The sequence below is a fragment of the Miniopterus natalensis genome, chromosome 1 (assembly GCF_054644295.1).
Source record: "Miniopterus natalensis isolate mMinNat1 chromosome 1, mMinNat1.hap1, whole genome shotgun sequence".
NCBI classification, from domain to species: domain Eukaryota; kingdom Metazoa; phylum Chordata; class Mammalia; order Chiroptera; family Miniopteridae; genus Miniopterus; species Miniopterus natalensis.
This window is the reverse complement of record NC_142081.1, coordinates 177,487,441-177,513,312: the sequence shown is the minus strand read 5'-3', so window position 1 is coordinate 177,513,312 and position 25,872 is coordinate 177,487,441. Positions and strand designations below refer to the sequence as shown.

Below are 25,872 nucleotides of genomic sequence, written 5' to 3'. Positions count from 1 at the left end.
TGCTATTATTTTCTGGATTTTCTAAAATAAGAATAAATTAAATTCATAATCATATAAAACTATAATCATTAAAAAACTTGAGGTGTAGTGTGAGGCCAGCTGCTGGTTTTCTCCCTGGAGATGCAGACAGGCTGGGGCACTCACCACAGTGTAGGTTTCAGTGTGGCTCTCGACCTGAACAGGTTCTTCAGGCGCCTGCCAACGTGACAGAAAATACACTGAGCACAGCATAAGGAGGACTATTCTCTATGCATGGGTGGTTTGGATATAATATTTATCAATGCCGATCACCTGGATTGCTTTGGCTGATCTGGCTGGCTTGGGGGATTTTCCATTCTTCATTGTTCCATATGTTTCCTTTCCAAAAGCATTCCCTCTGTCCAGGAGAACAACTGTTTCTAATAGCAGAAGTGGGAAAGTAACAAAGCAAAAGTTTTCTCTTTTCACAGTCTGCTAGAAAGTTATTCTTTAGAAAAACCACTTGTGCAGGACGGTGTAGGTTGCAAATTCATCTTATACAATGTAAATGAAGTCTAACTGATGATTTAAGAACCAGCAATGATAGCTCTCTGCAGAAATGTAGCAGGTTCACTGTCCCTTTTAAAGACTGTTGGCTGAGAGTGAAATGCAGAAGAAATAAGCGCTGTGAGAAGACTCTGACGTCTCTGACACTATACATTTGATTCCATATTTTGTCTCAGGCCCCCCACTCTGCATAGTGGACTGTAGAGATATGTCTGTGACTAAGATCCTTTGCAACACTCACTGTTGGCTTCCAAGTTCAAGTCTTTCCTTTCCTTGCCCGTAGTTATTTTCTGTCTCATTGCATGCCACTTTCTTGCACTTGTCCTGTTAAACAGCCCACCGTGGCTGTTTAATATTTAAAAGCTGGGATCATTTTGCAGGTTTTAGTTTAAAGGTAACCATAGCACACGCACACATCCATTATTAACAGCAGAGATGCACTGTGCGTTCCTGGGAATCTTCTTTCCTTCGACGCTGGCTTCCCGGGAGGGCTGCTGTGGCTGGAATCGGCCCCATAGCGCTGTGCGGCGGGGTCGCGCTATGTGAGCCCGTGGCCGGGGCGGAGGTGACCGCGCCCCAGCGAGCGGGAGATGAAGCCGGAGGGCGAGCGGCCGCGCAAAGTGCGGTTCCGGGTGGCGTCGTCGCACAGCGGGCGCGTGCTGCGGGAGGTGTACGAGGACGGGCCGCCCGGCTGCCCCGACGCCGGCGGGCTGAGCGAGCCCCGCGGGCGGCCCAGCGGCCCCGCGGGGTCCGGAGGCGACGAGCAGGGGCGCGACCAGGAGAACTTGCTGGTGTTAGCGAGGGCCGCCAGCGAGAAGGGCTTTGGCACAAGGAGGGTCAACATCTTAAGCAAAAATGGCACAGTCAGAGGCGTCAAGTACAAAGTGAGCGCCGGCCAGGCTCTGTTCAACAACCTGACCCAGGTGTTGCAGGTAAGTCGCGCGCCGTCTGGGCACCGCGCTGCTCTGCAGGAGGAGCCGGCCTCCGACCCCCGACTCCCGCACGCTTCACGGGGCCCTGCCCGCCTCAGACACTGTCTCACGGCCGCCGACGAAAACCAGGGCCGCTACGCCTAGCAAACTAGACTGACGTCTCAAAGCCCAATTCCTGCCATTCAGGGGGGCTTTTCTTCCAGCGTGTAACGACTAAAACGACACGTCTGTTTCTTAGCCAGGAAAGAATGACACTATCATGTTCAAGGCATCTGAGCAAACTTAGTTATTTCTGGTTTATCACCCTTAAGACACCAGGTTAGTGTCGATCATTACTTGTATAGATATTTAAACCAGAAATGGAGTGAGTGCCGTGCTCAGTGAGGCTGGATTCATTTGGAATGTTGTAAAGCTATAAAGACGGACTTTGACTCTCTTCTATTGCTGAGGAGGTTTCAGGTTCGTCTGAGTTGCATTTCTCCATTAATTTGCTCTTAAGAACTCTGAGAGTAGCACTTGAAAAAAGTATTCTTCAATAAAAAAAAAGACTGAGATCCAGATTTTACAGTAAAAAATTCCCTTTATAGTGTGGTAGATTCTGCACAGTAAGGTAGGAATGTATAATTCAGGTCCTGGGCCTTTGGCAAGGATCTAATGTTAAGACAGTTTTGGAATCACCTAGAAGCATTAGTAAATGATTTTCTGTTAAAAACAGGGATCATATTTCAGGAATGATATTTATAATCACTATCATTAAGGTAGCAAACCAATGTTTTTCATTGTAATATCATTTTATATTATCCTCAATATTTAAATAAAATGATATCTTGTGACAAATTATTCAATACCTTGACAATATATAAAGCTGCTGGAATGGTAGGGAGGAAAGGTTTTAAAAAAGGTACTTGACTATTTTCTCATCTTGAAGGAAGTATTTGGAAAGACCGCACCATGGGGACTTTAAAAAAGAAATTAAAGGGTAAAAGCAGTTAAGATCACAGGTTATTTTCATATATAAACCTCATGAAGGACTTCACAGATTAAGGGCAGGGGTGGGGAACCAAAAATCACAAACGGATGACTATGTTTTACTAGGTTGTAAACAATCTTGTATAGATTTCTAGATATGTGACTATTAGGTAGAAATTGTCTCAGTGGCCTCTGTGTTTCACCCAGTGCAGAAACTATTTTTGCCAAGGGTAGACCAAGACTGTATAACAATTACATTTTAAAATGATTGCAGTCATTGTAATTAATTTAGATTGTCATGGTTTGAAAGGCTTTACGGTTGGGAGCATTATTTATAAAACTGCTGTACCAATTTTAGTACTTTGATTTGAATTTGTTCAAATCTCCCCAAAAAACTATCTTTTTTGAGTAAATATCTTAAATCTTCAAAGCCTACAAGAGAAAAACATTTTCTCCTTATGGCTTTGTTCTGATGGTGCTATAAATTTGCAAGTAGGAAACAGGAAAAATTCCAAGCAAAAATTTAGTTCTAGATTAGCTTACAGTATTTACTTGTATATTTTTCTATGCATAATTCCATTGCCCTTTTGGGGGGGATAAAAATTTCAATGAAACTGTCATTTTCTAATACTTCAATGCCATTCCATATATACTCTGCTGTAAGAGGAAAATAGTGGTTACTCGCAGAGGACTCTCAAAGTCCTTGATATTTAACCAGTTTCCCCCCCCCCCATCTGGTTCTTCTTTCTTCTAACGTGGGTAATCAGCATATTGTAGGTATTCACAAGTTTTGGTCATCTTCAGTTTCATCATCATCATCATTCAATATTCTCTGATCTCTTCAGGACCAAACATAAGTTAAAGGAGCACCTACCTTGGATCAGCACTGCCAGTTGCACTATTTCAGGGGGCTCCATTCACATCATTGTGTGAGCAGCACCCCCCACAGTTGTGCGACACAACCTACACAGCATTAGGGAGAGCGGACTCGGACACCTGCTGCTTGCTCAGGGATGTGTCATAGGCGGTGATGAGTGTCTTTCGCATATGCCTTAGAATGAATGAGTGGGTTTCCACATTCGTTCCACGGTACAGTAGCAGAGAAGTCCGAGGGGCTAAAAGCAGAAGTTACGTTTCAATTCCTTCCATGCGTGGGTAGGGGACCAGGTGGGACTCTTCCCTGGATCTCTTCATAGTTTCCATATCCCTTGGAAAGTAATCATCCAGCTTAACTAGATGTAACTGTAACAAAGCAATTTCTCTCAGAGAAGACAAGTGAGGAGTTGCATCTTGGATATTTGATTAAGGTTCCAATGCACAGGCAATTTTATTGAAGGAAGGAACTGTGATTGAAGGAACAGTCAGGTCTGTCTTCTGTTTTCAGTTATAAAATCTTGAAACACTCAACTTGAAACTTGAGAGGAAACTCTAAATATAACTGAAGTCTTTCAAAGGCCCTGTCAGTCACTTTGCTTTCTTCCTGTCTACTAGTTTTCCACTCTGTTATTCCTGTCTCATTAAATATTGGCGTGGGCCGTGTAAAACTTTCAACTGTGCAGAGAATAGTCGCTGAAGTTATTTGCTTAAAACATTTTTACTTTGTAGCAGCACTTATTTAGAAAACTGTCTGTAAAAGAGATATTAGAACAAATTTCCATTTGATTTGTTAATTAATTTTCCATATAGAATTCTGAGCAATTGAGGATGTGCAATATTAAACAAGGTTGCTAAGGGCAGTAATGGACCAGGAGGCACAGAGAGAAAGGTCACCTGGATTCTCAGGGGGGCCTTGTAGTGGGTGGGTTTTGGGTCCCTCGGTGAATCAGTCAGGGACCTCCAGCTTGTCTAGGTTATAGCTCTTCAGATCCAGATGTTTGACTTTCCCAGCTCTCATGGAGATGACAAAAATTTAATGCTCAAGAGAGGCCAATGCAGAAATCTGAAAACCTATAATCTAATAGTGGCCTTGAAATACACATTTATTAGAAGCTCTTCAGGTCATTCTTACATTTATTAAAGCTTGAGAATGATTGACTAGAATATAGAAAGGAAACTCATACAGTTTCCTAAAGTTAAACATATTCCTTCATGTTTTCTATGTCTTCAATATTCAGTGAGGAGAACAAAGAAGATATGTATTGATCTATGATTTGATAGATCACAAGGAGGGTCTTTCCTGAGCCAAAGGTAAATAAAGATATCCTGACAGACATGTTTCCTATGGGCATTGTAATTTATCAATTAGTTGGTTTAGGAACAGGCCCAGAAATCTTACCAGTATACTCTGAGGTAGGTGTAATGTTTTAGATAGTTTTAAGAAATTCTGCTGTAAGGATATTTCTATCTAGATAAATGATTTTATTCCTCATTAATGTAATATTTTAGGAAGAAGTTATTATTTTTTATATTTTAAAAGCAGTCACTGTTACCCTATGCAAGACAAATTACAAAACCATTGTATAGCTCACAGCTCTCATCACCCAGTTTGCATGATTAGATTTGAGATATACCTTACTCTTAGCAGCAATGTATTTCCAAATCTCTTAGGGTGGGTCAGTGATGCAGATAATTAAGGTCATTAATTTTTTCTAATTTATTCTTACAGGATTAAATTTCAGACAGTAATTAAATTTCAGATAGTAAGCTTTCTTGACCTTCTCAAATGTGTATACTTTGTTGTACACTCTGTTAGAATCTTCATTGTAATTTTCATAATTTCAATTCCCTTTTTTTCTACAAATTTAAAATTATTGTATAGAGAAAAATAGATACAAAGAAGGAAAACAATTATTCCACATACTATAACTTGGTGGCGCCTTTCTAGGAACTGAAATTAAACCTATTTCCTTCATCTCTGTATGTACATGCATATCTGTGGTTAGTGTGCTATATTTATGAGTATTCTAATATTTCAAGACAAGTAAAATAAAAACATTATTGAATTTGCAGAGTGAGTTGCACTTTGCAGAAGGTTTTCACATACATAATTTTGCTTTAGTGTACCCAACATTTTGTGAAATAAGCAAGAAAATTATTACTATAATGCCTGTTTTTAGATAACTGAGTGTCAGAGAAATCAAGCATCTGGTCCAAAGCTAATAACATAGGAACTCTGCCTTCCTCTGTTTTAGCTATGTAAGTTTTTAAAAACATAATGCTATATACAAAAACTCTCAACTTTACCTTTTTGAAGTGCTGTGATTACAAATATGGAGATTTATAAGGCTAACTATATCATGTTATGGTATAATCTGATCTTTTGAAAGGTCAACATTTGGTTAGCAGATTTTAAAATGTATTATTATTATTATTTTAAATCTTTAATGTTGAAAGTATTACAGATGAAATGAATATTCAGCCTTCACCTAGGGAAAGCTTTTTCTGTAGAGTTAAATAGCTTCTATTCATTTTTAAATTCTATTTCTAAAACTTACCAAAACTTATCACATCTTAACATCATTTGATTAAATTATCATGAAGTTATAAGAGTCCCCATGGGAAGATGATGCCTTGATTATCCCAAGGAAGCCTGCTGCTCGGTGTTGTTCACTAACTTTAGGATGGATACTATTAACAGAAGCCTCTGGCCATACTTACGATCTGTCTCTGGTTCACTGACTCTAGCTTTGTTAGTAGAATAGTATTCCAGTGAAAACAAGGTGATATGCTTTATGAATCCTTGGCCCCAGGGTTTATTTGAACCACTCTGGAAAAAACAACAAGAACAACAATAATAGTAAACATTGGTTACATATTTACCAAATGTCAGGCACTGTTCTTGTTACGCATGAGCATTGACATCTTTATTTTTCACAGCAACGTTATGACTTAGTATCATTATTAATCAACTGATAATAACTTGAGCTTCTTCTCTGTGTATGAAACATTAAATTGTAGAATTAAAATATTACTTATCCAGATAAATTTTTATGTAATATTCTATCAAAATAAGCACCCACTAATGGAAATAATTGCCTTTTTAACTATCAGGAAGTAGGAAAGAAACTGTAGAATTTTTGATACAATTCCAAACAATACAAAAAACTACATTAAGAAATTAGGTGACTTATAATTCAAGAAACAGAAAGGAAAAAAAAAGCACCAACAATGAATTGGTACTATTGATATATTTTTATGTACAATTAAAGACTTGCAAACCAACAGACCTTAGAATCCTGTGACCACCTTCCTCATACATCTCTTTGCTTCTCTTAGTCACAGAATTTGACACTGAGACTGATTAGGACTTCAATAAATTCTTTCTTTGAATTAATGAATGAAGTGAGGTTCTCTGAGACAGTGGTTGTTTTCGTCTTTTCCGTCTCTTTTGGGTTTGGAGATTTGCCATATTGGATAGGAATAGAGTTTGCGAGGTGAAGCATTAGTAGCTTTCTCCATTCAGTCCTTTCTGTTGTGGGTTATCTCCTACATTCTTTCAGTCATTCATTAGCTAACCACTTACTGCCTGCCTGTTATGGAGCAGACACTATGCTAGATGACTTGAGAAATAAAACCCAATTCTTGCCTTCATGGAATATTCACTAGTGTATTGTAAATGGCTGTGTAAAGGGATCATGGAAGAATTCAGATATAAAACGTGATTTTGTTTCTTATTGCTGTAGGATCCTCTGTCTTCTTGTTGGCTTAACATAGCCGCTGCATTTCTCCAATTCTTATCTTTTTCTCTTCTTAGTCTTTCTCTGATTAGGCTATAATTTTATTACATGCCTTTCTCCAGCTTTTCTTGCTTTCTAATTTAGTTCTGTCTCCAGGCCCAATAAGTGAAGGGTCATCTGTATAATGAATGACTCTTATTTTGATCCTACATGTCTCCAGAAGTCTGTCTTGGTGACCAGACCATGAGCACTGACTTATCCAAGTTCACCAAATCTTACGGAAACCTTCTCTCTTTAGTTCAGTGAATATCTAGTTGGATTATCTCTCCTTCTCCTCTTCATTAGAACCCTTACGTCATCATGACATTTTAATTTGTGGGAGCGTGGTTTTAACTGCTTGAAGCTTAATCCTACAAATCTATCTGAATTCTGTCTTTAGAATAACACACTGAGCAAAACCATAGATTCCACAAGATGACTTGGAGCTGCTTAATGAAATCTTACCAGCAGCCTGTGAGAACCACATAATTAGGGAATTAGCACCTGATGTTTCCAAACTTTATAAAGGCAGTGTGACTGCAGGACTATACAAACACTCTTTGGGTGGCCTGGTCATGCTTGCAGAGTTGCTGATATTTTCTCTAAAATTCAGTATTTTTGAATTGTTGTGTAAGAACAATATAAACATTTAATAGTCTATAAATTGACGTGCTATATAACTATATCAATCCATCCATCATTACTTTCTGGAAGGAATTTTAAAATTATAAACAGGGTAAAATGTCATAAATAAAGTTTTGGTAGGGGAATTTTATTTATGATCTCTTTGCTCAATTTTGTTTTCCTAATAATTCATTATCTCACCTAATTGATGACAGGGAACTTCATTTTGCTTGGTGTTTCCACATAAGATTAAAAGTGACCCATGGCTCCTATTTATAAGGGTGGACAGGAAGTTCCATATTAGTCATCATTGGGGCTCCTTTCCTCACTCACTGTGATCTGCCGGATATAGAGGCTTACACGGGACCAGAAAACCTAGGAATGGTCCTGGTCTTGGGATCCTGGTGGATCCATCATCGTTGCTGCCGCTTTAGCCCTGCGATGCTGTAGGCAGCCCGCGAGGCCCTTCGCATAAGTCCTTTCCCAGCTCTCACTTCTTCTGACTCTTGGAATTACCCAGCTTCATTGCTTTATGCCCAGCTCTTGAAATCATAGCTCTATCAGTTATTCTCAGGGCAAAAGAAGACCCATGTTTCTAGAAACCACAGCCCACTTTTTTTTTAAATGTTTTTATTGATTTTAGAGAGAGGAAGGGAGAGGAATAGAGAGAGAGAACACTTGGCCATGTGTTTGGGAGAGGAATCAATGAGAGAGAAACATTGATCAAAACCCACCTTTCTATGTGAGAGAAAGAAGAGACAAGTGCCGTAATTCTCTATTGTGCTTATTTTCTCTTCACTAATGGGCCAGAGTACTGTGCTCTGGAGGCAGATGACCTGGTTTCAGATGCACAGTCCGCCGCGTCCTAGTTGGGTTTCCTGGGGAAATTTACTTCTATAAATGGCAGTTTCTTCATTGATTAATTGGGGATAATGATAGGGACAATTTCCTATGGAAAATGACCTATTGAATATAAAACATTTTTCACAATGCCTGGAACTTTTAAGGGCTCAGTAAATACTGTTACTATTTTTATTACCCGTCCCTCAGACAAATTGTGAATTAATTATTGCTAAGAACTCTGCTAGGCAAATAGGAATAAAGCATCATTTCTGTCCTCAGAGGAACTAAATTCCTTCTTATAGAGACAAACTCATAGTTTCTGTAAAATATAAGTATCCAAAAGCTTCCTGGGGGATGGAAGCAGGACACCTGACCCAATTCTGTAAATCTTACAGAGACTCTGTTCCCCCTCATGTAACATCTTTTAAAACTAGGGCTGCGTGGGAAGTCCTGGGCCAGTCCTCACAGCATCACGGTGCTTCATGCTTTCTTGGCGCAGCTCACTTCCCTTTGGGAAATCTCAGCTGCTACCTCTAAACTTGGCTTAGCCCCTGCCACACAAGCCTGTTTTCCCAAGGCCAGTTCCTCCGTTCAAGATCCTGTCTTGGCTTCAGCGCCTACCTGGGCCTTTGTCTTCGATTTGTAGTTCTAACCTCCCCTGGCTACTTGGCCATGTGTTTGTCAGCCTGGCTCCGCTGCACTTGGCTCCATCCCTGTGAGCTCTGCCAGCCAGCCAGCCACCGTGCGCCTGGTGTCTGAGGATTCCTCTACAGCGCCTGTCGTCCTGGACGCCGGGCCTGCTCCTGGAGGAACGTAGGCTCTAGCTCTTCTTTAGCAATAGCCTGGGTTGATTTATAATGCCTGTCAACGCTAATCCCGGTAGTGGTAGTTGTTTGTATCGATATGGGATGTGCTATGCTGTAAGCTGTGTTGTTTAAGAAGCTCAGAAGACGTCTCTCAGGTTGTTTACTGGTTTCATAATGTGATAAACAAGCCAGTTCCTACTCTGCTCTTTCTTCTTGAGTTTATTTGTGATGTTTCCTCATGGATTCCAGATGGCTGACATAGCTTAAAGCCAGGCCAGAATCAAAAACAGAAAGGGAGGAGTGGCCAAAGAGAACAATCTTTGCAGGTGTGCCTCTTCTCTCAGAAAGGAAAATTCCAGAAACTTCTTTGACGCTTTCTTGTAGAATTCACTGGCCAGAATAGAGTCTTATGGCCACCCCTTGTTATACTAGGAGGCTGGGGATGTGAGCTTATGGCATTGCCTAAATGGTAGGAGAGAGCATGGGGCATGGGGTTGGAAACAGCTCATGGGTAAGTAAGCAACGGCGCCTACCATGCCCTCATCCAAGAATGTTGATGAGACAGTTTTTATTTTGTGCAATTCGAACCACATTGGATTATGCTACTTGAATTACAAAACCATTTTAATAGTAATTCTATTTCACAAGCTGTGTACATTTATTTTGCCTGTCCTTGCTTTTTGCTTTTTCTCTCTTTCCAGGTTTGTTTTTCCTTAATTTTTTCCAGTATTCATTCCTTTCGATTTCTGACTGCTATCCATATCTTTCTCAAGCCTCAGGCCTTTTACCTGGTGGCTCTAATTATTCTACCGCTAAAACTTCAGAAACCTTAAGTGACATAGGGGATGCTAAACCATTTATTTTTAACTAACAGCAGTTAAAGGTATAAGTGTATTAGTTATCTCTTACATCTGTCTTAGGGTGCTAATCGTGCAATTTTTAAGAGGTGCATGCCACATTTGACCCAAGCTGAGCAATCCACAACAGAAAGGAACTTCTCCCAAACAGTGAAGAGTGCATGTTGCTTTATTTCCCCCCTCCTGCCTGCTTACATTAAATCAAAACCAAAACAAAATACAAAACACAATGACTGAAGAGTCACAGCCATCACCCCCGCAGCGCCTTCATTCACTCCCCACCTCAGAAGCCAGTCACCTCAGGGCCTGCCGAGTTAGTGGGCTGGAACTCATTTCACATTTGAGAACAATGGTAGCTAAACTCTCTGTATGCAGAGCAGGGCAGACCCTACTCTACAAGCCTTTTAGCAGTGCTGCGCCTGCTTTCCTAATTCTGCTAGTCATAAACAAGCTTAAAAATTATTGAAAAGAATACTGTTAGAATTAGTAATAAGAGCAATCCTTTATTGAATGCCTACATGCAACAAATTATTTTAGGTTCCTTTCTTATAATATTGTTTCTTTAATCCTCAAAGAAATGTACAAGGTTGATTTAACTTGTTTTACTTAATAAGAGCTGACAACACCCCAGTATGATTTAAAGGACCATGAAAAAATGGTCCCCAGATATTTTGGCCTTCATGTTGATCTGCTACCTGAAATTTTTTCTATTGTTTTTCCTACTTCCCTACTCTAGAGATCTCTTTTGTCTTTTTTAAAATTGAATTTATTGGAGTGACATTGGTTCACAAAACCATACAGGTTTCAAGCTCACAACTCAACACAACATCATCTGCACGCTGCATTGCGTGCTTGAGTTCCCTAGGAACAGAACCTGAGATTGGTTCCTGTGTAAAGTGATTTACTAAGAGAGTACTTTCAGAAGAAAAGGGGCGAAGGAAGCAGGTTGGGACAGGGGAAGAACCCTAAGCGAGGGAGTGATCTTGGCTATAAACCAGCTTCAGCCTGGACACTCACCATAGGAATTGCACCATGAATTTGGTACCCCCCCTTACAGCAAAGAGCTGGCATTTTGTAAGCCTGTGTCAGTCTGTCACTGCCCATTGGCTTTGCCCGTGTGTGTTTGTGTGTGTATGTGTCAGGGCATCATTTATTCTGCTGAGACATTTTGAAATATTTATCCAGAGAAGTGGGAAGTGTGACCTTTTAGCAGCCAATGTTTTAGAACCAGCATTGTGAAAGAAATCTGGAAGCATCCACTACAGTCTGCTTTTTGCACTAATTAGAATGAGTTGCTTCTTCCATTAAGTTTATTGCATCCACATGCAGCCTTGCCACCAAGCACTGTGCCTCTTTGTTAGATGTAAAATATGCAAAATACAACAATTTTCCCTTTCCTTTTGAGGGGACTTTCCAGCATGGCCTAGATCACAGACTCCTAAATAATTCACCAGCACCAGAAATTCCAAGTTGTCAGATCTTTGTGGGGTTTATCTCCCACACTCTGGAGCAGTTGTGTCTTACATCCAGATACTTAGTATTTCTTGCTCGTTAGGTCTTAGTATTTCTTGCTCGTTAGGTTACTAATACCCGTTGACCAGTGTGAGGTTCTGTCTAATGTCAATAATTGAGCACCCTCCAATCTCCTGGATGAAGCAGCTCCCACTCATCTGAGGGAACAATTAGCAGACACTATCACAGCAGCCGGAGATAGAGTACCGGCCTAGTGAAAGGAAGGGAGGGGCAGGGACACACACACAGGACCCACTAAACGTTGTCAACAAGATATGATGCTATCTGGAAACAAGGGAGGAGTGGCGGTGAGTGGGGAGGGGATCAAAACTCAGGATCCAGTACTAGGATTGCACATGAAAGTACTGCATTGGAAAGCAGTGAAAGAGGGAGGGAGAAGAGAAGCGAGCACTGGCTGCCAGAGCTCTGAGGAACCCGCCTTTCCTGTGGGAAGTGGCAGAGGTGTGGTAGAGAGAGGTTATTGAATACTCAGGGAATTTGTGAGCCGTTATTAAACCCTTTGCAGTTTGAAAGTGATTTGCCAGCATACCACTGCTACTACAGAGGGGCTAAAAAGTACATCAAAGTAGGGACGGTGATGATTTTCTCCTGGACCCAGAGCTAGTCCCTGCACACGTTCCCTTTCCTAAAATGCGCTCAGAGTGTGCCATCTGGTTAGCTGTTTCTTAAGACGATTATTATTCCCTCATTGAAAACTCTGTTTACCTTCTGGGTTTGGTCAGTAACTTTATGCTGCCTTAAGAGAAGAAATTCTTCCTTTTTTGTTTTCCAGCCTCCAGGCTCACCTCTGGCCAAAGTTTCCTTCGACAACTGAAAAGCTATTCATATTGCTCCCCTGCTAAAAACAAACCCGGGGTCCTCTGTAGCATTTACATATAAAATCAGACTTGTTAGTCTGCTGTATGGGCCTGAGTTCCTCCCAAAAGCCAAGTGTGAAATAGGCCGTGGGTACAAGTCATTTACTGGGGAGGTCACCTCAGGGCAGGAGGGATATGGAGGAGCGTGGGGGGTGGGAGTAAACCTACACAGAGGTGCACCGTCACTGCCATGGGCAATGGGGTTCCTCCCATCCCGGATCCTGAGGGGCCTTCTGGGAGGGTAGAGCATGCCTTTCAGAATCCACACCACCTGAGAACAACAGCGAGAAGCATTTATGGCCTCTCCCCCCTTGGAGAGGGTCGTCCCAAGAGATCTATAGCCCCCACCCCACACAGATGCTCCTGAACTCCATATACTTAAGAGCTGAGGAGCTGGAGAAAACCCAGGGCAGAAAGAAAGGTGGCACAGGCTCACGGTGGGTTTCCGTCACTGCAAGATCACTTGAAGCTCAGGCATATGGAGCTCTCCGTGGTTTTCCCTTTTCTCCTCCAGCCTCGCCCTGGGCTTGCTCTCCCTGACAGCCTGCACATCCTGACACAGGTATCCTAAGCATGCTGCGCTATTTTATATATCCCATTTGGGGGAAGAGGGTACATGCTGATCTGCTAATCTCTCTTCTTGAAATGCAGCCACTTGTTTGTCTTTAGGCAACTCAGTTTTTTAAAAGTAACCTCAGATGTGACTCTCTCCAGGAACCGTCCGTGCTTCCCCCAGTTAACGTTCAGTGCGCCTATAGCTCTTGCAACATCCTTGTTGTAGCTCTGCCACAGCCCCCTGACAACACGCTGTAGCTCTAACACGGAAATCTCTGCAGGGCTCAGTCTTCCGCACGGGGCTGAGGAAGCGTATCTTAAATGTCCATGTTTTGAGGGCCTTGCATCGTACAGGACTGCATAGCTACATAATAAATGATCTAGAAATACTTGTGGACTGAATGAATGAGCATATTTTGATTTTGCAGTGGATTTCTTTTATAAAAAAATCGAATCGAATCTAAGACCATAGCAGGGCAATTGAAGCACGGGTCTATTTTCGACGAAATCTACTAGGTATCCACATATGTCATTCGTTATATGTATAGGTAAATAAATAACACTATATATCTATATGTGCAACTAACAAAGCAATAATAATGACACTGTAAGGAACGTCAAGCACTAAATCAGTAGTAACGAGTGTATGTCTCCTGTCTTCAGCAATTAGGTGAGACACAAACCTAACAAGATAGAGGAGGGGAGAGCACGCAGCTGTGAAATGGTGGAGGCAGTGCGGCTGAGTAGGGAGGTGAGCGGGAAGTCCATCTGCTCTGGCGTCAGAGGACTCTGCAGCGTCGTGGGGACAGAGGGACGGGGTTGCCAGGCAGCGGTCAGGCCTGAAGGGGGCAGCGTGGGCACAGCGGCTGCAGCTGCGACTGGAGAGCTCTGCGGTTCACGCTCCTGGGTCAAGATTTGTATCATCTTGGGCAAATTTCAGCTGCCTCATCTATAAATGGGAGTTTATCATTATACTTAATTCATGTTTTTATTGTAAGGATTAAAATCATATATTTATCGAGATCAAAACAATGCCTGGCATATGACACACCTATTAAATATGACGTCGTTACCTGTAAACATGGGGAGGTTAGTGTCTCAGCAGAGACGCGGGGGATGTCTGGGAGCCCGTAAAGGGACTCGTTTCCTTGTAGCGGAGAGTTCACGCGGGGAAATGGCAGGATTAAGACTGGAAAGCTGTTCTGATTCTTAGCAAGGATCCTGAAAGTCAGCTAGAGCCAGGCAGGGCAGCAGATAACTGTGGTTTCCCCTGGACAACTGTGGTTTAGTTATTGTCTTGATGTAATTATCAGGGTAACTTTCACTTCCCAAAGTGTCTTATTTGGATAAAAGGTACCTCAAAGAGTGACATTTAAACAGAGGTCATAGGGATTTGTGGAGATTATCTGGCATAAATGGAAGGTGCTCTGGAGCAGAGCAGTGTATGGGTTGGTAGCAAACTGTTGCATGTTTATTTAAAAATCACATTTCTTTCCTTAGAATCAGAAAAGCTCGGGACCTGGGGGGTAATCTGGTAGAATTCATTCTTCATTTTTTATATCATCTATCCTGATTTAATGTTTCCTCATGATTACATTCAGGTTATGCACTTTTGGCAGGAATAATCTATAACTGATATATCTTCTCTTTCTGGGGGTATCGTATCTGAAGTCATATGATGTCCATTTGCCCCCATTAGTGATATTAATCTGATCACTTTATCATGGTATTGTCTAATTTTTCCACTGTATAGACATTTTTCCCATGGTGATTAATAAACAATGTGATGGGAGATACTTTGAGGCTGTGTGATTGTCCTGTTGGTCATCAGGCTTCTACACCCAAGACTGAGCACCCATTGGTGTTTGCCTGGGTCAATTTTTAGTGTTATGTTTGCAAAATGATGATTGTTTTCTATAGTTATTAGCCAACATTTTTCTGTAAGGATGATTCTTTGTTTCTCCTCAGTTTACAGATTTACTTACACATCTATTTATTATCAGTATGCAGACGCACAGATTCCTACTCACTGGGTGCTAATCCATCACTGTCCTTATGCTAATGCTCCAAATGTTCCAGCCTTGGCCAGTGGAAGCCCCTTAAAACTGGCCCTGGTGTCTTTTTGACGCACTTTCGTCAATTCCTCGAGCACTTTCTTTCGGCGTAAGGTGTTCCAGGCTCACCTTAAACCTTTCCAGCCCATACCAGGAATCAGTCGCTTCCTCAGGGAGCCTTGGCACCCTCTGGTGCGGAATGATGCTCAGAAACAAAACTCCGGGTGATAAGCTTGCTCCCTCCTCCTGCCTTGCCCTTACTGTGCGTCGGTCTTTCCGTGGACAGTGGACAAAGCTGCTGCTGATGGGGAGGGAGCTCTGTTATAATTCGGCATTAATTTCCTCTAAATTGAAGCTTGTGCTATTCTTTCCCTCCTAGTAATTCTGAACGCATGGGACACGTGTGGTTTTATTTCTGCTCCTGGCTGGTCCTATTTTTGGGGGGAGGGATGTGTGTGGAGTGATTCCGGTCAGGACGCCAGCATTACCTGAGGGCTGACCAGAACCTCCGAGATTCAGTCTTCTGATGATTTCCTTATCTATGACACTCTTAGTCCCCAGAATAATTAACATTTAAATGAAGATTTTTCAGTGAACTAATGTATGTGTCGATGAAATATTTGAGAATAGAAATGTATGCTCTGTCTCCCCACAGTCTTTCATTTTAACAGTGTGTGGTTGCTCTAGGGTCAAAGCCTGAGAGGAAACGAAGCCAAGAATTACCCCCTTAAAATGAACACTAATAGGAGAATGGCGTAGGCAATTTGTTTGTATACAGTTGTCTTCAGAGGCTGCTGTTGTTTACCCAATATATTGGGCATTTTTTCTTTATATAGACGTCCGTGTAACCAGACGTGCAATCCTTGGCATTATGAAAGCCTAATCGGATTTTATTGCTGACAACAGGTTTATAGAGGAGGCAGAAAGTGTCCCATTTCCTCCAGTATTGATAGTATAAATGAGAGCTTAGTGTTTCTTTCCAGTGAGATTGTGGCTTTCATTAATCTCACACTCAGCTGATGAATGAAAATTGCTCTGTGGCGCTGGGCAGACTGCTCCTGCGGAGTGATTACTCCCGGCGAAGGCTGGCACAGCTGCCAGGGAACACGCCGTCTGTTTGCAGCCCCGCTGAGACCGCCCCGAGGGCTTTGCTGGCAGCGACTCAGGACTTACATTCCTCTCTGACACGGGGAGAGGGCCACATGGAGCTGCTGCCCCTGAAGCAGGTGGCCAGTCCGGGTGAAGGAGGGCTTCTTGGATAAGAGCTTATGAGGGGGAATGAGTTTCACCGGAAAAGATGCCCTGGGCAGAAAGGCTGCCTTAGGGCTTCTGCATGGAACTGGAACAGTTGGGATTATGAAGCACAAACCATAGTCCTTGAACAGAAAAACAAGATAGGAATGAGACTCAGGGATAGGAGGAAGGCAAGTCCATGAAATAGTCACCGTATTATGCAGGTTTTCAGTATTAGGAGATCGGATATGGGGCCTAACTGGGCAGTGTGCATTTTAAGATTCCAGCACAGCCGGCGCTTACTTATACCTGAGTATGGAGCAGTTTGAAATCAGTTGTGTTTTTGTTTTAATCTTTAGCCAAGGATATGTATTTATTGATTTTAGAGAGAGAGGAAGGGGGAGAGAGAGAGAGAGAGAGACATCGATGAGAGAGAAACATCGATCAGCTGTCTCTCAAACGCCCCAACTGGGAATGGAACCCGCGACCTGGGTATGTGCCCTGACCAGGAATCGAACACACTGCTCCTTGGTGCACAGGACGATGCTCCAGCCGACCAAGCCACACCAGCCAGGGCTACACTGTCACTTTCTTATACTGGCCTGAGTAGCCTTGTGTTTCTGTTTCCTGCTTATATCTGTGGGCATTTGAATTTGAGGTCATGGGCCAGCTTCGTAGTCTACCTTCTTGGACATGTTATTTTTATAAACATGCACTATAAAATTTTATTTCTTTCTGGGATAAACCTAGAATACTGTGATTCCAAACATATACAGACAGGGTCAGACCTTTCAGATCAGTGCCTTCAGATGGAGAGCTCGATGGAATATGAAAGGGCTACATTTGGATAATGTTGAGACCATTGTAACCCAGGAAGCATGTTTTCCTGGTTGTTCTCACTTGACCCCTTTGAATATCCTGAACCAGTGGTGGGCACAAGGCTGTTTCCAAGAACATGTCACGTACCGGGGGACAAATAAATCCCCAGAGCTTATCCTTTATTTTATGTCTAGGGCTTAAATTTTAATTGCTAGAGATATAAATTTCTCTGATAATTCTCACTTATATTAGTGATTTGAAAATCTCTTAGTGGACTCCTACGTCTCTCAAGGCGCCTGGCGCATCCATCCTGCCATGTGGTCTGCTTTGGGAGACGCGGAATGTGGAGAATTCCCGTGTCTGTCCCAGCACGCCTGCGGAGTGTGTGCTTGGTGCAGAGCAGTAGGACCCTTGTGGCCGTGTCTGAGGGGCAGGCGGGGACTTTGGCGTTGCTGCCCATCCGCCAGCAGAGCTTTTCCACAGTGTGCCGCTTCTGCATCCCTGGCAGAGGGTTTGTTGCAGGGCAGCGGACACACTGATGAACCACGTCCGGAACTGGCTGCCTTACTTGGAGTCAGCAATTGCAAAGGAAAAGGGGGAAGGGAAAGTGGATGAGCACTGAGCACAGATAGTGAGTATCTTCCTTGACGATTTTCTCAACTACAGAGAACTTTTTAATATTCCTGATCATGTGATTGCCCATTCAGCCAAGAAGGCTTTATTTCACAGCTCATGATGAACTAGCTAATTTGCTTCCCCTGCCATGAGCACCTAATGCACACATCAGAGAGAATGGTGCTCAAAGCTGGTTATGAAATTATGATATATATCTTGAGACAAATGTTACACAGAAATAGCAAATAGTAGTGTAGTGTGGTAATCATACCTAGAGGAGCTGGAAGCTTAGAGAATATGTTGACGTGGTATGTGCAGAGCACACACTAAAATCGCACAGAGTTCTGCTTCAGATCCCAGGCCTGTGCAGCACACTAGAGAGCCCTTCTCCATGTCAAACTGGGTGAATCCAGGAGGATCTAAGTGCCACTCTCTCCCTCCCCCTCCTCATCTCTTCCTCCTTCTCTCCCTTTCTTCCTTTTGTTATTTCTTATAAAATTTCTTGAATATAATTTTCTGCAAATGAAATGTTCCATTCTTGTCTCATTTTCCACACCGAGCCATTACACTAATCCTGATCAAATCCTTATTATATTCCCCTTAAGAGATCTAATCCCCAGCTTTTCTGTTTCAATCTTCTTTAGTCAGCAGAAGCCAATAAATTATTTCCAGCAGCATTATTAAGGCCTGCAGTCATTTCCTTTAAAATCTCAGAAAGTAAATGCCAATGAGTTTTCCACATAGGAAAATTTGTACTCATACCCCCACTTTTACTCATTTTTAGATTTCCCTTTTTTCCCCTAAGGATCTCCTAAATTTGGGAATTCAGAACAGGATCATGCTTCTGGTCTGAAGACCCATGCAGGAAATACTGTGATGGAGGACAGTGGGTCATTTTGTAGTTTGATTTCAGGGGTGGGCATCTTGTACATAGGAGATGCTATAATTTTACACACATAGACATGCTCAGGCCATCTCTACATAGTTTATTGAATAGTGTGAATTTTGTAAGATTCAAACAATAATGGTTTTATATTTTTCAAAACACTGTCTTTAAATGTGTATGTATTTTTTTAATTTTATCATCTTAGACAAATCCCATAATGATCCCAAACTTTTCTTCTCCTAAAACATCCATTTTCTCATTCAAGGATATTCTTTCCCCCATTATTGACTTGACTTAGGGCTGGAAAGACTTGGAGAAATGAAGGGTTCTGATCTGTTCCTAGAACAAACCATTTGCCTTCCTTTCCTTCACACTCCCTCCTCTTCTAGGTCCCCAGGCCTGTGTTGCAGGAAGGGGAAAAGTGGTTGACAGTGACAAATGTTTCTCATTTATCTTTTGGCTAACACGGATGGGCTGCCCCAGATGCATCTCTCTTCTGTCTCTAACATCTGTGGCGCCTTGGGCATGAGTACAATGAACTAGTACTGTCACTATGGAAAGCATTATGGAGGTTCCTCAAGAAATTAAAAATGGAACTACCATATCATCCAGCAAACCCACCTTTGGGTATTTATCCAGGAAATCAAATCACTCTCTCAAAGAGATATCTGTACTTCCATGTTCGTAGCACTATTCACAGTAGCCAAAGTATGGAGACAACGCGTGTCCTTTGACAGATGAATGAATAAAGAAAATGTGGTGTATATATACAATGGAATATTATTTAGTCTTTTTTTTTTTTTATCCTCATGTGAGGATATGTTTCCATTGATTTTAGATAGAGAGGAAGGGAGAGAGAAACATTGAGGTGAGAGAGAAACATTGATTGGTTGCCTCCCATAGGTGCCCCGACCAGGGATCAAACCTGCAACCCAGGTATGTGCCCTGACCAGGAATCACACTGCAACCTTTTGGTGCATGGATGATGCTCCAACCAGCTAAGCCACCTGGCCTGGGTCTTATAGTCTTAAAAAAGGAGATCCTGTTATTTGTGACAACATGGATGAACCTGAAAAGCATTATGCTAAGTAAATAAATCAGACAGAGAAAGACAAATTCATAGTATCGCTTTTAAGTGGCTGCCTGGGGCTGGGGTGGGAGAAATAGGGAGAGGTAGGTAAGAGAGTACAAACTTTCAGTTATAGGATGAATAAGTTCTGAGGATCTAATGTATAGCATGGTGATATAGTTACCACTGTGCAGCATAATTAAAATTTGCTAAGAGAGCAGAATTTAAATGTTCTCACCAAAAAGAAAAAAAATCTCAATATGTGAGGTGACTGTGTTAAGTAATTTGATGAGAGGAATCCTTTCACATGTATACTTATATCAAATTATCTCATTGTACACTTAAAATATCTTACAATTTTATTTGTCAATTATACCTCAGTGAATCTGGAAACAACAACAGAAGCAGCAACAGCAAAAGAAGTAATGAAATTGTGTTGCAGTTCAGGACCTTCTGACTCCTCAAACCAATTTTCTGTACTACTGTTCCCTTCTCACCCTTTTTTTAATTTTTCCCTTTACTTAACAGAAATCTATAGAAGATATGTTTGTTTGTTTTAATTAATTAAAAAAATTTTAAATTAAAGTTGACATTCAATATTATATTAGTTTCAGGTGTACAGAATAGTGGTTATGCATTTATATAACTTGAGAAGTGATCTCCTCAATAAGTCTAGTGCCCACCTGGCACCATACATAGTTATTACAGTATCATTGACTATATTCCCTGTACTTTACATCCACAAGACTATTTGTAACTGCCAATTTGTACTTCTTAATTTCTTTCCCTTTTTCATCCAGCCCCCAATCCCTCTCTCATCTGGCAACACTCAGTTTGTTCTCTGTATCTATGTTTTTGTTTCTGTTTTGATTGTTTTTAAAATTTCACATATAAGTGAAATTATCTGACATTTGTCTTTCTCTGTCTGACTTATTTCACTTAGCGCAATACCCTCTAGGTCCATCAATGTTGTTGCAAATGGTAGGATTTCATTCTTTTATTGCCAAGTAACATTCCATTGTATACATGCACCGAATCTTCTTTAGCCAGCTATCAATGGACACTTTGGGTGCTTCCACATCTTGGCTATTCCATATGAAATGCCATTCTGTGTGTCTTGTTATCGCCTTTGTTTTAAAGCCTATTTTGTCTGATGCAATATTGCTACCCCAGTTTTTTTTTTCCATTTCCACTTGCATGAAATCTGTTTTTCCATCCCTTTACTTTCAGTCGGTGTGTGTCTTTCGATCTGAAGTGAGTCTCTTATAGGCAGCATAGGTAATGGTCTTATTTTCTTCTCCAGTTAGCCACCCTGTGTCTTTTGATTGGAGCATTTAATTTATTAATTTAGTTTATTTAAAGTAATTAATGATAGGTATGAAGTTATTGCCATTTTATTATTTATTTTTTTGATATTTTTATTCTTCTTCAAGAAGTCCCTTTAACATTTCTATACAATACTGGTTTGGCGGTGATGAGCTCTGTTAGCTTTTTCTTGTCTGGGATGCAGTACTTGTTCTGTGCCAGGTGTATTTCTAGGTGCTGTGTACACAGCAGAAACACTTCAAAATGCCTGCCTTTCTGGAGCTTATAATCTACTTGGAAAGGCAGATAATAATTAAGTGAATAAATAATGGAACAAATAATCTACCTTCAGTTGGTGGTAAATGCTATGAAAGAAACCCCCAAAGGTAAGGAGATTCAGAGTGAGGGGTGGAGTAACAGGTGGGGCAGGAGTAGGATGGCCTTTCATAGACAGGACTCAGAGAAGTTTAAAAACTGATGTGCTTCACAAGCCACCGGCCACTTTACTGAAGTAGCCAAGTTCCACCATGGCCCTGTGAACAACATGAATTTGTTAGTGGAAACCCTTACTTGCTTTCTGCAATTTGTGTTAGCTCATGGGTTGTTATGTAGCAATGAATACTTTTGCTCTGAGTATCCCCCATGAAAAGAAAAGTTTGTGAGATGTTTCTAAATCAGGGGGTGGGGAACCTGTTATCTGCCAAGGGCCATTTGGATATTTATAATATCATTTGTGGGACATACAAAATTATCAACTTAAAATTTAGCTGTGAAAAAAGCTCCTGGATTTATTGAATTTTGAGTCCCGCCTGCAGTTACCTTGACAGGGCCAGACCACAGGATTTCACAGGCCACTTAGGGCCTGCGGGCTGGACATTCCCCATCCCTGGAAGATATCTAAGTATATTTAAGAACATTTTAAGTTCTTACATGGCGAGCTAGTACAAATCCTGTGTTTAGGTTGGATGCCCCTTTAACTAGGACCAGTATTACATGTTTGGCAGGAGTAAGAAAATTAGATGGCAGTGAGAGGTCAGTGAGGAATTTGGGAGGGCATGGGCCAAGGCAGCTTCTTAATGAAAACTATAGATCCCCAAATGGAAGCTTCCAGTTTGTTTTACTCAGGAATGGATAAACCTAGGAATAATTCGATTCTAGAAGCAAATAAAAAGTGAGTCATTTTACAGAGTGGATCAGACCCCTAATTAGAGGTTCATTGTCAAAATAAATCGCAGCAGACCAATTAACTGAATTTTTCTAATTTCAATTGCCAATGATTTTTTCCAGCAATTTGATTACCATTGTAATGTATTTAAGCAATTTCCTTAATAACCGTCTCAGAATGACATTTTCAGTTATGACTGTCTTCAAAAATATGCTGGATCTATGCATCTGAAATCTTTGGTCTCTCTCCTTTTCTACAGTTATAACTGAAATGGAATCATTTGGACTTATGCCCTTCCACCGTCTTTGCAGGGGATTTAATGAGGTGGAGCGAGAATGCAGGATGGGGACACGTACTCACTTTGATAGAGACGAAAAGTGCATGAGGAGGGATTGGAATGAAACATAGATGATTCAGTTAATCCCGCCAACCCATCTTCACCACCTCCAGAGATAAGACCCTGAAGCTGAGTCGGGCACTTCTGGGAATAAATGAGCAAGAACTTCAGTGTAGAACACCTTTGGGTGGGAGAAGTTCAGGTGGCTCTGACTCATTAATTACTCCTTTAAATGCTGCCGTGGGAGAAACTGCTTGGACTGTACATTTCAGATCTTCACTAGAGAAAAGGTTTCTTTCCAGCCTTCTAACTCTTTTTACCCAAAGATGCTCAACTGATAATTTTTAGTTCTTCCAGCTAATGTTGCTGTTTGTGAATGGGGAGTGATTCAGCATGTCAGTGCTCTGTTCTAGGTTTTACTAAACTGAAAAGAAAAATGGAAGTAAGACTGTGTGGGTACCTGGACCTGACTCACTGTCACATCAGTGGGAGGTTTTAATTAGAAACCTCTCAGCAAGAAGGAGAAAATGAGAAAAAAGGTGATAGATAGTCTCACCCTTTGACAGTCCTAGGAATTAGGCAAACTCCCTAAAACATGTTTACTGTCTGTGGGGTACAAATGGAATATGCTGTTTAAAATTCTGTTTTTTGGGAAGAACATCAAGAGACTTCAGGTTCCAGTGATGTGCAATCTGCAGTGTGCATCAGAGTCACCGGGGGTGGTTGTTGCAGAGCAGAGCTACCGCACTGGAATCAGTGGGTTGGGGCCTGGGGCCTGCATCCCAGGAGACTCGATGCAGGAGATCTCTGGACCACGCTTTGAGGGGGCGATGATAATGCGTGTTGTCTCCTATAAGAATTCTAGAACATCGTCTTCTTTTCTTCCTTCCCTTCCTCCCTCCCTCCCTATGTTCAACTTTATTTTAGGAGTAGACAATAATTAAAAAGATGAATGACTTGAAGATCTGAAGCTTACCTTCTCACAATCTCCTTGTCAGACATAATGTCATTGATAAATGACATAAGAAAGCATAGGTTGAAGGATAAGGGGCGATAGGAAGATGATTGAGAGCAAAAGGAAGCCACATAGCTCTTGGTGGAAGGACTGGGATATGATAAGTTAGTGGAAAGCATAGCATTACTGGTTCAGGGGTAGACCTACAAGGGCTCAATTCCATTTTTCCACATCATAACAAGTAGTTTTATATCTCTGAGTCTCAGCTTCCACATCTTTCTAAAAAAATAAAATGAAAGCATTTACATTGCAGAGTTGCAATGCATAAATATAAATGTATGTTTATATTTTTATCAGCAAGTTACTGGGAGGAAGGCTTAAAGAAGAGTATTCTGACATTGGTAGTGGGGAGAAAATAGAACCAGATTAGACAGGTGACTTAGCGTATAGCAATCCAGGAAAAGGTGATGATAGTTCAGCACTGCATGGGGGCAGTGAGAAGAGAGCAACACAGGTGTGAGAGAAAATAAGGACACCATCCCGAAACTGGTTTATGATTGGGTTTGATCAATAGAGACGAATGGATGGCAGGTGACTCCAGTAGATGATGGACAGACCAAAGCCAGAGAGGGAAGATGAGAGATGCTGCATAGATAGCTGGACATCCGAGCTGGATTATTGGAGTTGAGTCTCAGCTGAAGATGTATACTTGGAGTTCATCAATCTTTAATTAGCTACTGAAATTTTGGATGAGGTCATCCAGAGAGGAGGAGGTGGCCAGTGGACCAAGCTGAGAATCCATGGGAACCAGAATAGTTAGGAAAGAGCGACCCTAGCTGAACATGGAAAAGGACTGGCCAGACATGTAAGGGAAAATATAGGAAAGGAAGATGTTATATACACCAATAGGAAAAGGTTTTTAGTATTTTATGACCTTGAGCAAGTTTGCAATCTCCCTTTGGCTCATTTACTTTGACAGTGAAAGTGGAATAATAGTATCTATTGCATTATATGTTGTCAGGATTATGGTGACAGTAAATGCATTCATGTGACATAATGCCTGTGGTGTAAAATTCATAAATAAATAATTTTCTGTTTGCAATGTTAATAGCATTACTAATAAAATCTTTCATGATAAAATGTTCCACTTAATGGGACTTATTGTTTAGTTTAATAATTTAGGATCTCTTTCCTAAAGTCTGAATCTCCAAAATTTAATAATCAGCTCTAGTAAGGAGCTCTGTTATCAAAACAAGCAGTGTCTGATAAAGAACATTTCTAGAATTCATTTTCTTTTCTTCCTTGTGATAATACTGTGATCAATCTTGTTTAAAAAGAAACCACCGGCATCTGTTTCTTATTTGAATATGAATCAGTATCAGGTGTTAAACTTCCTTTCCCAAATGACATCAGTCATCTCAAACAACACAGTAGACACTTGAAAAGCGTAATTCCTAGGGTCTTGAGCATTCCCCTCATCTGCTTTTGTAGGCTTCATTTCTCACAATTTGCTTGCTTTTATTAAAGCAACCTGATTTGGGGGAATTTCAGAGAAGAAAGGAAGGCAGCATTTTCATGTTTTTGACTTAACAGTTGTTTGTTCTCTTTGAAACTGAACTGAAAAATTAGCTAGATTCCTTTGTGGAGCACACAGACAAATGGAACCTCTGGCTTTACGCAGGCACTTCAAACATTTTCATTTGTACTTTCCTTTTCACGTAACACAAAGCACCTCTCTCTTTTGGTTGTGCTTAATGCTTGATTTTCAGAGCATTTTTCTAAGGCTTGTTTGACAATGGGGAGGCAAAGCATATTGCAAGGTAAGAGTAGGAAAGAGTGGAAAAGACTGAGGGGACACAGTAATTGAAAAAGGGCAGGCAAATCTTTCTTTAATGTACTTATTTATATATTTTATTTCTTCAGTAGCCACTTAGAGAATAGTCCTGCTCACAAGTAATTGTGTCAAAGGTCTTGGAAGAACAATGTGTTTTGTACTTGCTTTACTAGAATGTACCCTCATTTTTTGATTATAAAACAAGTGGATAAACGCAATGAGGAAGATCTAGTCTGGTAATCGGAGGTTTGAATGTATTCTTCACATTTCATGCATTTGTTCAGGCTGGACTAGATGATCTCCAAGTTTCCTTGCTATTTTAAGATTGTGTACCTTTTGTTCCTGTACCTAGGATCCAGTACCTTAAAAATCTAAAAAATCTATCATCTATCTCTATCATCTATCATCTATCTATCTATCTATCTATCTATCTATCTATCTATC

General features: G+C 41.1%; 1 protein-coding gene across 3 annotated transcripts in view; it reads left to right on the top strand.

The window, feature by feature from the left end:
• Positions 1-25,872, top strand: part of GRXCR1 (glutaredoxin and cysteine rich domain containing 1) — a 197,063-nt gene that overhangs the window by 122,750 nt on the left and 48,441 nt on the right. The window contains exon 1 of one of the 3 annotated variants that reach the window (XM_087816864.1): positions 1,113-1,457. The exons of the other annotated variants lie outside the window; for them this stretch is intronic. Coding sequence (XP_087672990.1) covers positions 1,116-1,457 — 342 coding nt within the window. The 5' untranslated portion in view covers positions 1,113-1,115. Of the gene's footprint in view, positions 1-1,112; positions 1,458-25,872 lie in introns of those variants that run through there. 3 annotated transcript variants of the gene reach the window in all.